The sequence below is a fragment of the Tupaia chinensis genome, unplaced genomic scaffold, assembly GCF_000334495.1.
Source record: "Tupaia chinensis unplaced genomic scaffold, TupChi_1.0 Scaffold143728_1, whole genome shotgun sequence".
Lineage (NCBI taxonomy): Eukaryota > Metazoa > Chordata > Mammalia > Scandentia > Tupaiidae > Tupaia > Tupaia belangeri.
In genome coordinates, this window is record NW_006203577.1 from 762071 (window position 1) to 776766 (window position 14696).

The 14696-nt window shown below is 44.5% G+C and overlaps 1 protein-coding gene and 1 non-coding gene across 2 annotated transcripts in view; one reads left to right on the top strand and one right to left on the bottom strand.

The window, feature by feature from the left end:
• Positions 1–13683, top strand: part of DUSP16 (dual specificity phosphatase 16) — a 109878-nt gene extending 96195 nt beyond the window's left edge. The window contains exons 6-7 of the mRNA XM_006164796.3: positions 3724–3847; positions 9921–13683. Of these exons, the coding sequence (XP_006164858.1) occupies positions 3724–3847; positions 9921–11097 (1301 nt within the window). The 3' untranslated portion in view covers positions 11098–13683. The remainder of the gene's footprint in view (positions 1–3723; positions 3848–9920) is intronic.
• Positions 6529–6631, bottom strand: LOC114005385 (U6 spliceosomal RNA). Its single transcript, XR_003547249.1, has one exon. It is a non-coding gene; the product is annotated as a U6 spliceosomal RNA (small nuclear RNA).
• Positions 13684–14696: the final 1013 nt, after the last annotated feature.

Below are 14696 nucleotides of genomic sequence, written 5' to 3' on the forward strand. Positions count from 1 at the left end.
TCTCTTGTAGAAATGAAGTCATTATATGATGATACAAGAATCAACTTGGCAAGATGACTTAATGATGGTAATTACATATACACTCAAATATATAAAACATATATTACAGGATCCAAAGGGGAGAGATAGACACCCCATTCCCAGGACTAGAGAGATCATCTAGATAGGAAACCCTTGATAAAGTCTGAATTGGGCTATCTCATTCCCTGGTGGTTAAGGCAGCTGGATTCTATATGGTCAACCATCTGGTTAGAGCCTCAGACCCAGTAGCCCAAGAAACATGCTAGCATGTGTGTATGTATGCATGCCCAAAAGGAGGGAGAGATGGAGAAAGAATTGCAGAATAATCATTCTCTCATTTGGAGTGCTTCTTGTTTTCCCTCTCTCTGTCTCCTGCAAATGCATTGTGCAATCTGGCTAAATAGAGAATTAAGAATCTGAGTTAAACCAAATGGACTTAATTTGGCATTTATAAAACATTTCATTCAGCAGATGCAGGATACATGCTCATCAACACCCTAGAGCATTCTCCAGGATAGACTATATGTAAGGCTACAAAATAAGCCTTAACAAAAATTTTAAAATCTGTATCAAGTACTTTTTCTGACTACAGTGGATCAAAATAGAAAGTAGAAAGAGGGACTTAGGAAGCTGTAAAGATATATGGGATTAAATATCATGCTCTTGGAACACTGGGCCAATGAAGGGCTTAAGTAGGAAATTTAAATATTTCTCAAAACAAGTGAAAATGAGAACACAACACAGGGAAACTTATGGGGTACAGCAAACACCATGCTAAGAAGGAAGTTTATAGCAATAAACACCTTCATTTAAGAAGTAGAAAGGTTTCAGATAACCTAACAATGCACCTCAAGGAGCTAGCAAATGAAGCACATACCAAACTTAGAAGGAAAGGAAGAGTTAAGGGTGACAGCGGAAGTAAATAAACAAATATGAAAGATCTATCAGTATTTTTTTTTCCTTTTAAAATTTTGCCAAGTGGGTGTGTATGTGATAGGTGGGAGAAAATTGAAAGCATCTCCCATGGGGCATGGTCATGCCACAGCAGTCTTCTCTCCATTTTTCTTTCTGTGCATGTTTCACAGGCTGCAGGGTCAGCTGTGCGGGATTCAGCTGCCTTAACCACTAGGCCAAGGGCTGGTCCAAAAAGATCTATTGAAACAAAAAAATTATTTTTTACTTAGGAAAGAACAGAAACTGAAAGATTGGAAGGTATCATAACAGGGAGGACAACTGTAGGTACTAGAGATGATATAGGGTGTTGGATAATAGGGGGGTAGGTAATAGGGAAGGAGAGGAACAGGGAAAAACCATTTAATTGATCAAAAAATGAAAAAATAGATTAAGAAATAGGTAAGATTTTGTGTAATAGATTTTAGCTTCTTTTACCACACAAATGAAAAAAAATTATGTTAATCTGTATGTAGCTGTATTTATCTCAACACTTTGTAAACCTCAAATGTACCAAATAAAAGATTTCTTTAAAGAAAAAGAAAAAAAGAAAGAAAAAAATATGAGAAACCAAGAAAATATCCCTCCCCTAAGAGAAAAGAGCAATCCTTCATCATCCACAGACAGTACGGTGGAATTCGTGGAAACGTCCGATAGAGAATTCAGAATATTCATAATGACAAAACTAAACAAGATGCAAGATCCGAGAGACGATGAACTCCAGAAGATGAAGGAGAAAAGAGATGAGTTCCAGGAAGGAAGTTCTTGCATGATCTGAAAGAGGAAATACACACTATAAGAAAGTATCAATGGAGCTGTTAGAGATAAAGGCTGCAATGCAGGAAATCAAAACCTCCCTCGAAAGTATTAAAAGCAGAGTGATCTATGCAGAATATCAAATATCTGATGTTGAAGGCAAAACTCTGACCTAGAAAAAAAAAACTGAGAAAATAACAACAAAAAAATGAGAATACTATATGAGAAATACTAGATACCATTAAGCACCCAAACATCTGGATAATTGGTATCCCAGAACATGAAGAAACTAATAAGGGCATTGATAATCTATTCCACGAAATCCTGGAAGAAAACTTTCCAAACCTAGAGAGGCATTCAAAAATATCCAGACCCAAGAAATACAAAGGACCTCACATAGAATCAACCCAAGAAGATCTTCTCCAAGGCATATCATAGCCAGATTGGCCAAATCCACAGACAAAGACAAGATACTAAAATTGGCAAGAGAGAAATGTCAGGTTACTTATAAAGGTTCTCCCATCAGTCTAACATCAGACCTCTCATCAGAAACAATGGGAACAAGGAAAGAATGGGAAAATGTATTCAAAGTGTTAAGTGAAAAACAATATCAGTCAAGAATACTATACCCAGCAATACTATACCCACCCAAGAATACTATATTTGTTTCCGAGAAGGGCTGAGGGGAGTGATATACCAGAAAAACTAAAGTCGGACACACAGAAATGAGAGTACAAAAAACAACCAAGAGAGGGACCAGCAGTTAAAGAATAAGAGAACAAAAAGCAACCAAGAAAATGTTCAACTTAATGCTGAGGACAAGGAATATCAATAATAATGTTGAATGTTAACTTCCAGATTTAAACAGAAGGATCGGACCACAGATTCAACAGATTCACACTGCAGATTCAACAGAAGAGATGTTAATTACATAAGACTGAACTAGTGAAATAGAATTTTATGACTTTTGAGTGAAACAGTACTGATTTTTTTTTTTACTATGCTTTGTTTTCCCAAATTAAGGATTTTGCTTTCTATTGAGTTGTTGATAGGTTCAGCAATTTTTTGAAATGTTTTTTCTTCTTGTTTGTTTGTTTCTTCAAATTGGACATATAAACTTTTCTCCCATCCTGACCCCTCTGGAATTGGAAAATATTTGGGAGTATTCTTATTTTGTGGCAGAAGGGTTATTTGCATAAGTTCAATAATACCTGTTGCCTTGAATCAGAAATTGGAAATATTCGTTATTGGACAGGGCTTTGACTGGAATGTCATATCTGAAGATTAAACCAGAAAACTATGGAACTAAGGTAAATTTCAAGTAAGCTAACAGAAGCTCTTGAAAAGATGGCCTAGCACCATAAACAGTTCTGCCTGGCAGAGAGAATTAGAGAAGCTATATGAAAGAATTTGTACCGTAAAATAACTTAGACTTTTCCAGCCCAGCATTGTAATCAGTAGAGATTGCAAAAGAGCAGCTACAACCAGAGGATTATCTTGAGGAAGACTGTGAAGGAAGAAAATGAGATTGATCTTTGCTAGCAGATGGGATATCACAGAATATTTAGTAGGCAGGGCTGAATTGAGAAGGTGTATGTGTGACTTGTGAGCTGGGTGTTTGCTTTTCAACAGTTTAAGTAGTTGACATATAAATATTTTCTCAAAAATATTTAAAACCATACTGTCTCTGCTGTTATAGAGTCACAAAATTATAACAAATATTTTGAACATTATCTTTAAAATTTAGTTTTTCAAAATCTTGCAAGTTGTTTAGCTGTCAAGAACTATGGAGTATGAGCAAAAATGTTTTGATATATAAAGTAAATGTTTGTGGGAAAATGTAAAAATAAATGAATGATAAGAGAAAAGACTATTGAAAAGATAAATTTGGTGTGAATAGGTGAGACTTGGATGTTTTCAGGTATAAATGGAAACATGATTTCACTGATGAACACAGTTGCTATGAGTGACCTTTCTTGAATTTAACTTCCACAGAGAAAGCAAAAGCCTCCAATGGGTGTGTCCTAGTGCACTGCCTAGCGGGGATCTCACGCTCCGCCACCATTGCCATCGCCTACATAATGAAGAGGATGGACATGTCGTTAGATGAAGCCTACAGGTGAGGGCAGGTGCACAGCTTATGTGTGCTGGCTTTTCATTTGATCTGACACATGAAGAGACATGGGGTGGGAGACCAGACTGAAGCCAGTCATGATTATTTTAGTCACACTCTATATGGAGCTGTGGATTTTCATTCCTTCCTTCCTTCCTTCATTCATTTATTTTGAGGAGTTTTTGTTATAGTGCATGTGCTCACCTAAGAGACAGAGACAGAAAGTGAGAAATCATACTCCTCCCCCAGAGGAAATAGCCATTCCACAATCCCTTCTCCTCCATTCTCAGGATTTTGTGCATGCACATGCACATGCCCACCATGAGTTGCAAGCCACCACCAGGTCTGCGATTTGAACTGCAGTCGGCCATGTAAGAGTCCAGCACCTTAACCACTACACCACCTGCTGGCCTTGAGAGCTGTAGATTGTTAATTAGTCTCAAAAAGATTGGGAAAGAATTCCCTTTTTTTGTTTGCTTTTGCCATAGGATGTGTATGTACACCAGAGAGAGACAGGGGACCCGGGGTGGGGAGGAGAGAGAGAGAGAGAAAGAAAGATAAAAAGTGAGAAATAACTCCCTGGACTGGGGTGGCTACACTGTAGTACTTTGTCCTTCGTTCTCCTCTCAGGACTTTAGGCACGAACATACAAGCGTCTGGCATGATTTACAAGCTGTTAGATCCAAAACTCAAACCACAAGGTCAGACATGTGGGATCCAGCTGCCTCAACTTCCACGCCACCTGGTAGCCCAAGAATGCAGTTTTATTATTTAGCATGAATTCTGCCCTATCATATGCCATATTCATCCTCAGCTACTTTTTGAGTTTAGGTAACAGCAAATTCAGGCAGGTATCTCTATCTCGTTATGGGAGGCTGTGTCTTTCTCACATTAAGTAACTATGGTGTTCTGAATGATAGAGGAGGGAAAAAAGCCCCAGTAGAATGCTCATTATGGAATCCCTACTCTGCTTCAAACTTCATGTTGCTGTGGGGAAAAGGCCTACTATGTCCAAGCGTAAAGCCACATAACTAGCAAATCCCATTCGCTAAGGGAAACCGCGTACATGTGGAGTTGACCTGAGTTTGCAGTGTGTAATTCTGGCTGGGTTGCCCCCTGCTCCGTTTCTCAGAGTAGAAGGCAGGCAAGTGGAAATACCTCTAAGAACTAGAGTTGCGCTTAGTGACTGGTAAATCTGAGTCCCGTATGTGGGCTAGGTGGAGGTGGTTAGTTGTCAGGTGATATAAAATGAAAAATACAGACACACAGAGGAAGCCTATCTCAACAACTGGACTCTTTTCTGAAAGTAGAAAACTTGGAAAAAAGAAACAACCTACCTCAAGAGCTTTGAGGAGGAGGAGACCGGAGGAGGGGGGCCCTCTGCTCAGCTTTCCTCCCTAACGTGGTCCTCGCCATGCAGAGCTGTCCTGTCGTGAGGGCCCTGCACTTATGCTTGTTATATTTGCAGCCAGTTATTGCTGCTTTATTACTTTGCTTTAGATGAATTGATTTCCATGAACTTTATTTTTCTCCTTTTTTCTTTTTTGTTCTTTTTTCCTCTTTTTTAAATTTACATTTAATGACATATATCTTCACAGTGTACATTTCTTTTTCCTGCACGAATACCATGCATATCAGTCAAGACAAAGATAATTACTATATACATTATCATCTGCAAATAGTGTCTCATTTTTTGTCAATTAAATGTACTTTCACTTTTTTCTTCCCCCTTTCCCTCGCTCCCATGCTAAACACTTTTTCACATTTTGTTTCACAAAAGATCTTAATTAAACTAAAAATAGAGACAAAGCTTAAATCTAGTGAAAAGTACACTGTCATTTTCTTCTGAGACATTTTTTCTGCTCTCCATACCCCCTTTTACTTAAGAAAGGTATAAACTAACTTATTTGAAAAAAAAAAAAAAAAAGTTTAGTCTCAATTTGGTCTGTTATTTCACAAAGCCCCATAAGAATTCAATTTCTGATGCAAGGCAACAGATACTATTGTATTATTGAATTTATGTAAATAACCATTCTGCCATAAAATAAGAATGTCCACAAATATTTTCTAATTGCAGAGGGGTCAGGAAGGGAGAAAAGTTTGTTTCAATTTTAAAAAAAAAGGAATTTAACAAATTGCTGAGCCTATCAACAACTCAAAAGAAAACAAAAATCTTTAAGTTTGGAAGACAAAGCATAGAAGAGAATCAGTAATGTTTTAGTCAAAAATCATAGAATTCCATTTCATCAGTTCAGTCTCATGTAATCTCTCTTTTGTTGAATTTGCAGTGTTACTGTGATCTGCTCTTCCCATTCAAATCCTGGAAGTTAATATTCAACGTTAATATTGATGTTTCCACACTTGGCCCTACCATTAGGGTGGCCATTTTCTTGACTGTTTTTTGTATTCTTATTAAAAATATGAAACACTGGGGCCAGCAGTTGGCGTAATGGCCATGTCGCTGGACTCTCATGTAGTCGACTACAGTTCGAGTCCCAGGCCCGGTGGCTTAAACTCAACACTGGTGCATGTGTGTGCATACCCAACATCCTGAGAGGAGAATGGAGGAGAAGGGACTGCAGCATGAACATACCCCCTGGGGGGTGATTTCTCACGTTCTGTCTCTCTGTCTCTCTCTCTCTTTCTGGTGAGTGTACGTGCCCTATAGCAAAAACCTCTAAAAAAAAATACATACGGAGCACTTCACAAATGTGTGTATCAGCCTTGCACAGGGGCCATGCTAACCTTCTCTGTATCATTCCTATTTTAGTATCTATGCTGCCGAAGCAATCACTCTCCTTCCTTTTCCAAATACCGATTTTCAGTGTAGTTTTTTTACTCTTATGTTATCTGAAGAGTGCCGTGAGATTCATGGACCGTGGACAGATTTGTCTGTAATCTCTAAGAGTATTTGTTTCTTCAAGGAAACACAAAGGCTGCCTATCAGCTGGGGTTGTAGATGTTACCACCACACCTGACAGTTTTTCAGACAAGGACTCACTCCGTTGCTCAGCCAGAGTGATCCTCGCACCTCAGCCTTCCTGAGATGCTGGGATTATAGGCCTTTAGGTGGGACCTGGAACTGGTCCTGGGCCTCCTATGTAGCCTCCGGTTGTGGAGAGCTGCACCTGAGCAGTGCACACTACCGTGGCTGGCCCATCGTTAATTCTGCACCTTTGATGAATCTTGACGACTCTTGACACACCAAGCCAGTGTTAGGGTTGGTAGTGAATCCCAGCCCCATCATTTAGTAGCTGTGTGAGTTTGGACAGGCTACCTAAGGACTGTTCTGCATGATGGGGGATAATTACACCCACCTGATAAAGGGTAGTCTTGAGGATTAAATATTTCAAAGCTTTAGCACAGTGCTTAGCATGCAGAGACTACGTCATAGCTGGTCGTTCTGTCATGTTGAGTAAAAATAAAGAAGAAACTCAGAATATGTGCTTTGAAACCAACAGTCACCTTTTTTTAATCACTCATTTGAAATGTGGAATTTCTTGAGAGGTGGCTGTGGGGACTTCAGGTGGAGGTTGGATCATGGAAAACACATTGGGAAGTTGAAGCAGGAGAGTGTGCGTTCTGCCGGACTTCTGATGGCAGCATTGTTGCATGTGTGTTTTGAGGCCGAGGTGGTGAGCCAAGACTCAGCCCCTGTCAATGGCATTGGAGACCTTTGCTCCTTGAAGTAAGGTGACCAAAGCGAGAGCACTGGGGGTCTGGTCCCCTCTCTAGTATTTCCAGGGTCATGCCGTGAGGCTTCCCAACAAAGCATTCTTTGTACTCTTCACTGTGAGGCAGCTGCTCAGACTTTTAAACCAATTGTCTCCTGAAGGTACTTGGTCTTTCATAATTCCCATATTAAATACTCACTTAATATTCTTAGGTATCGTTGTCTTTGGTATAGTTAGTATATGTTTAGCTATAGTGAGTCTGTTTTTGCATTGCTAACAAAAATACCTGAGAGTAGATGAATGTAAAAGAATAGGGGTTTGTTTGTTTACTTATCTTTCAGTCTCTGTCATAGGGCACATGGACTCACTGGAGAGGAGGGGGTGAGTGGAAAATCATCTTCTAGGGGGATGGCTATACTGCAATCCCTTCCCTCCGTTCTTCTCTCAGAACTTTGGGCATGCATGCACACGTGCCCAGAGTGATTTTCAAGCTACCAGGTCTGGGACTTGAACCAGAGTCAGTCATGTGGGAATCTAGCACCTTAACCACCATGCTACCTGCAGACCCCAGAGTAGGGGTTGATTTTGACTCACAATTCTAGTGACTGGCAAGTCCAGGGCCTAGGCCTACATCGTAGCTGTCAGACACATCGAGGATGGCTGGCATGTGCAGGGAGAGCTGTCAGAAGCTTGCTCTTTAGTAACAACTAGCTCTTGGAGCCAGCAGGTGGGATGGTTAAGGCACTGAACTCCCACATGGCTGACCACCGTTTGAGTCCAGGACCAGGTGACTTGCTTTCTCACTCTCTCCCCCTTTCTCTCTCTGGTGAGTGCATGTGCCCTATAGCAAATAAAAAAACAATAATAATAAACAAAGCTGAATAATTCTTTACAAAAAGAATAACAACCAGCTGTCCTGAGAACCAGCCTCTTTTCAGGAGAGCTAGAACTCACTGGGTCTCATAAGACATCACTGATGTGTTCATGAGACCTTTGCCTCCGTGATGCAGTCCTCATGGCGCCCGAGCCTCCTAGGCCTCACCACTTCTCAACATCTAATTTCACGTCATGAAACCTTGGGGTCCAAACCATCGTTCACACCGTAACAGTAGTAAAATCGAGGTTTCCTCTTCTTTTTCCTCTCTTCATAGATTTGTAAAAGAAAAAAGACCTACCATATCTCCGAACTTCAATTTTCTGGGCCAACTCCTAGACTACGAGAGGAAGATTAGGAACCAGACTGGCGCGTCAGGGCCAAAGAGCAAACTCAAGCTGCTGCACCTGGAGAAGCCAAATGAACCTGTCCCTACAGCCTCAGAGGGTGGACAGAAAAGCGAGACACCCCTCAGTCCACCCTGCACCAACTCTGCTACCTCAGAGGCAGCAAGGCCGAGGCCTGTGCACACTGCTTGTGTGCCCAGCCTCCCTCATAATTCCCATATTAAATACTCACTTAATATTCTTAGGTATCGTTGTCTTTGGTATAGTTAGTATATGTTTAGCTATAGTGAGTCTGTTTTTGCATTGCTAACAAAAATACCTGAGAGTAGATGAATGTAAAAGAATAGGGGTTTGTTTGTTTACTTATCTTTCAGTCTCTGTCATAGGGCACATGGACTCACTGGAGAGGAGGGGGTGAGTGGAAAATCATCTTCTAGGGGGATGGCTATACTGCAATCCCTTCCCTCCGTTCTTCTCTCAGAACTTTGGGCATGCATGCACACGTGCCCAGAGTGATTTTCAAGCTACCAGGTCTGGGACTTGAACCAGAGTCAGTCATGTGGGAATCTAGCACCTTAACCACCATGCTACCTGCAGACCCCAGAGTAGGGGTTGATTTTGACTCACAATTCTAGTGACTGGCAAGTCCAGGGCCTAGGCCTACATCGTAGCTGTCAGACACATCGAGGATGGCTGGCATGTGCAGGGAGAGCTGTCAGAAGCTTGCTCTTTAGTAACAACTAGCTCTTGGAGCCAGCAGGTGGGATGGTTAAGGCACTGAACTCCCACATGGCTGACCACCGTTTGAGTCCAGGACCAGGTGACTTGCTTTCTCACTCTCTCCCCCTTTCTCTCTCTGGTGAGTGCATGTGCCCTATAGCAAATAAAAAAACAATAATAATAAACAAAGCTGAATAATTCTTTACAAAAAGAATAACAACCAGCTGTCCTGAGAACCAGCCTCTTTTCAGGAGAGCTAGAACTCACTGGGTCTCATAAGACATCACTGATGTGTTCATGAGACCTTTGCCTCCGTGATGCAGTCCTCATGGCGCCCGAGCCTCCTAGGCCTCACCACTTCTCAACATCTAATTTCACGTCATGAAACCTTGGGGTCCAAACCATCGTTCACACCGTAACAGTAGTAAAATCGAGGTTTCCTCTTCTTTTTCCTCTCTTCATAGATTTGTAAAAGAAAAAAGACCTACCATATCTCCGAACTTCAATTTTCTGGGCCAACTCCTAGACTACGAGAGGAAGATTAGGAACCAGACTGGCGCGTCAGGGCCAAAGAGCAAACTCAAGCTGCTGCACCTGGAGAAGCCAAATGAACCTGTCCCTACAGCCTCAGAGGGTGGACAGAAAAGCGAGACACCCCTCAGTCCACCCTGCACCAACTCTGCTACCTCAGAGGCAGCAGGGCCGAGGCCTGTGCACACTGCTGGTGTGCCCAGCATCCAGCCACCCCTGCTGGAGGACAGTCCCCTGGTACAGGCACTCGGCGGGCTCCACCTGTCCTCAGACAAGCTGGAAGACAGCAATAAGCTCAAGCGTTCCTTCTCCCTGGACATCAAATCAGTCTCATATTCCGCCAGCGTGGCGGCATCCTTACACGGTTTCTCCTCATCAGAAGATGCTTTGGAATTCTACAAACCTTCCACCACGCTGGATGGGGCCAGCAAGCCCTGCCAGTTCTCCCCAGTTCAGGAAGTATCAGAGCAGACTCCAGAAACCAGCCCAGATACGGAGGAAGCCAACATGCCCCCGAAGCCCCAGCCTAGCCGGCCTCCTGAGGGCCAGAGCAAGCGCTTACACTCAGTAAGAACCAGCAACAGTGGGGCCACCCAGCGGGCCCTCCCAGCACCACTGCATCGGAGCGGGAGTGTGGAGGACAATTACCACCCTGGCTTCCTCTTTGGCCTTTCCACCAGCCAGCAACACCTCACGAAGTCCGCTGCTGGGCTGGGCCTCAAGGGCTGGCACTCGGATATCTTGGCTCCCCAGACCTCCACCCCTTCCTTGACCAATAGTTGGTATTTTGCCACGGAGTCCTCTCACTTCTACTCTGCCTCAGCCATCTATGGCGGCAACGCCAGTTACCCTGCGTACAGCTGTAGCCAGCTGCCCACGTGCAGTGACCAAGTCTACTCTGTGCGCAGGCGGCAGAAGCCCAGTGACAGGGCAGACTCGCGGCGGAGCTGGCACGAAGAGAGCCCCTTTGAAAAGCAGTTTAAGCGCAGGAGCTGCCAGATGGAATTTGGAGAGAGCATCATGTCAGAGAACAGGTCACGGGAAGAGCTGGGCAAAGTGGGCAGTCAGTCTAGTTTTTCAGGCAGCATGGAGGTCATTGAGGTCTCCTGAGAAGATGACGTCATGACTTCCATTGACAATTGTCTTCTCGTTCATAAAAATATTCCCTGTAAATCTGAAATATATATATGTACATACATATATATTTTTGGAAAATGGAGCTATGGTGTAAAAGCAAAAGATGGATCAACACAGTCATTCTTTCTCAATGTCTGCATTTGAGAGATCAGCTAGTATTTCTCTCAACACAAGTGGAAGGGCAGATGCTAGAATTTTATTTGGTGAATTACACATCCTCTTGTTCTTACAAAAGCAAATTTGTTAGTAGAGGACAGGAACCCCTATGGTTCCCATGTGCCACAAAGAGATGTCAAGAACTAGTCTCTGTCTAGCCCCTTCCTGGAGCACCTTAGCGCCGAGACTGAGCCAGCTTGCGGGTCAGGTGAGGGGACCCTCTTAGGGACAGAACCTAATGGTAAATCCAAGAGAAATGATCAGATCCAAAGTGGAGTCACGAATCCAAGGTCACCTGGCAGCCACGTGACGCGAGCATCATTCTGCTGGACGCACCATTGGGGGCCTTGCCAAGATCTGCTTTAGAACCCAGTACCTCAGACAGGGAGTCGGGGCTCTCACCACTGCTGCGTCTGGTCGCCCGTTTTCTAGGCATCGTGAATAGGCAGGGAGCTAGGCCAACTTTTCAGACCGATTTAGACTGTGTGTGCACAGAATTCCCGTTGGACCTGCATGGGGAGGGGTCGCTTTTCTTCTCAGCTCTGTGGAGAGAGGTGGGGGGAACCCGTCTAGGATCCCACTTGCAAGCGGGGGGATCTGGCAGCGTCATGATTCAAGCTAAGGTTGGGAGGCTAAACGAGTCTGCCTCCCTCTTCCCAAATCAAAGAATTGTTTAAAATGGGATGGTTAGTCCTTTAAATAAAGATGAACTCGGTTTAAAGCCAAATGTGAAATGATCCGGGTCGGTGGCAGAACAGCAGCGCCTGCGAGGGCTCAGCCCGAGGAGATCTGTTTCCTCGCGTGGACGCGGCATAGACGATGTAGCCACCAGGCCGGCTCTTACAGAAGACTGCCTTGCGCATGTGCACAAGGCGGGTGGGGGGTACTGGAAGAGGAAGGAAAGTAAAATTGCTTAGGAGAAGCAGGACACTTACTTCCTTGGTAGCTTTCCCCCCTCTTGGCCTGCCATAAAGTGGTATTTCCATAATTTCCCCAGGCTTTCAGATTTACCAGTAGGACTGAGAGAGGCTTTAGCAAGCAAGGGAGAGTCACAGACAGAATAGGGAGGTGCCGAGGAGGTGGCTGAATCTCACTTCGCTGTGTGTTCTGGACAGCCACAGCCAGCCTTTCTGGAGAACTGTCCCAGCTCGCTTCTTGTAGAAGCACAGCAGACGGCGCAAGGCCACGGTGGTGTCTCCATCCTCGGCCTGCGATCACTGTGCGGGCTCTGTCCTGGCAGCTGAAACAGGAGGTCGTCAGAGCGAGTGAAGAGGCGACAGTACATCTCTGCTTTGAAACTTCCTGGCTTACGTTTATCCGCGACGGTGTGGTCCTCTTTTAAAGCCTTAACTCAGTCAGCAGCTCTCTCGGGGTGGGGTGGTGGGCGTTGTCGTCGTCCTTTCCTTTACTGTAAGCGTCGTTTGTTGCTGACTCTCATATCTCAGGTTTTTCTGTTGGAGAAATGGACAGTCCTTCGGCTAGGGTGTGACCTAACGTTTCCTGTGGTGACTGCTAAAACCAGCTCAGAGTGTCAGAATTCCCGGCTGACCAACGTGGTCTTGGGGACCATGAGCTTCACGGACATAAGTCCACGTGGGGATGTGCAGATGTGTGGGGTGTGAGTGTCCAGCGAAGGCAAACCAGAGCCCGCTGCGTGGGAATTTCGTTGTTACCATCTCGGACAAGTTCTGGTCTGAGTTTGTTTTTACATAGACCTTTAAAATTTGTAATGTAATCTGAGCATTCTCAAGGTTTCACACCGTAATTCTGGGTGTGTTATGCAGACACACCAAAAGTGTGACAGTTCACCATTTGCAGAGTCTGGTCACATCTGCCAACACTTTGAAGAGATTAAAGCAGTAATTCCATTGCTACGTGTGTCCCAGGGTTGGGAACTTGGCTTCAGCACGAGCTCTGGGCCGAGTTGGCCCTTCATCACGTAGGGTCTCCCCAGCCGTGGTCCCCGGCCTTCCTGGCACGGTGGCGTAGTGGCACACTGCAGCCTGTAGTCCGTGATCGCTAGTGTCAAATCATCAGTCTCGGAGTCAGGACCACCGTGCTGGAGGGGCAGCCTCAGATATGAGCCGAGGGGTTGCTGGCCGCCTGTGCAGGGCCAGAGGTGGCTGCCCTTCGGTACGTGGTCATCGGGGAAGCCCTGGAGTCTACTGGGATGATACAGAATGGTGATTTTTAGAGAAAAACTAGACTTGTGTGTGAGAAATGCTGGAGCCTGGTTTAGGACTTTTGTAAAGTGAGGTGGAAAGACTGTATAAATGCCTACTATGAATATAGTGTTCCTTGACGGTAAGGCAAGCTGTTGAACGGATAAATTGTGCATTTCTCATTTTGATGTGTCATGTATGTTAATATGAAATAAAATCAAAACTGGTACCTGTTTATACATAACTGTGTGAAAAGACCTCTCTGTGCCGCTGAAAATTGGGCGGGAACAGCAACCTTCCAGGTGCAGGAGGAGGCGGGAGCAAGAACCGGCCTGCCTTCTCACATAAAGGAGGAGTTTGCTTGAGGTTACGCGGCTTCAGTCACATAGGGGGCCACCCTTCACTGAGACGCTGGTCACTAACTCAGCTCAGCGCAGCCTCATTCTCTGCGCCTGAGCCCAAGGCACACCGCAGTCAGGACTCAGGCACGCGGCAGGTGTTTTCCAGCTCCAGAGCACATTCCAGGGTGTTCTCTGTAGGAAAAAAGACCAGCTACACATGCCTATTTCATAAGTAAATGCTTTTAAAATTCTTGTAAGGAAAACCGAAGGAGGATAGTGAGGCTCTGTTCTCCATCCTCGCCGCGTGCCGCTTAGTGGCCTCTGTTCATGGCACTAGATGGTGACTTGTGAGACTAGAACTTTGTCAGTCTGTTAGTAAAAACAACATAAAGGGATGAAATATCTACCTTCAGCGCAAGCAGGTGGAGTAATTAATGACTACAAAGAGAAGCACAGGTGGCCTTGTTAAAGGTGGTTGTAAAAAGGCTTCTCCGTTGACATCGGATTTAAGAACATTTAAAAGCAAGAGGGACTTAGGCCGAGTGAGAGTGCACTGAAGAGCCATCTTGGCCAGGGGCCACCGAGAAAGGTGCGAGTGTGGGCCAGTCGGCCTCCAGAGATGGAAGGTCCGGGAGGAACACGGGTTGAGGGAGGCTTCGGGAGACAAGGTGTGGGCCTTGGACAGGCCTGAGGGTCAAGCTAGTTACCTCTCTGGAGGGAGCCAGGAATTGGAGCATTTTAGAGACCAGCCTGAGCAGGCCAGTGTTGGAAGACGAGCTTGGAACTGACAGTTAAAATTAAACCAGGACTTAACTAAGAGAGAAATAGGGGATGAATGTACATTTCTGTGATGGGAAGAAAAACACGGCAAAATTGAAGTGAGCGCCGAGTGTGTCCAGAAGATGGTGAGGGG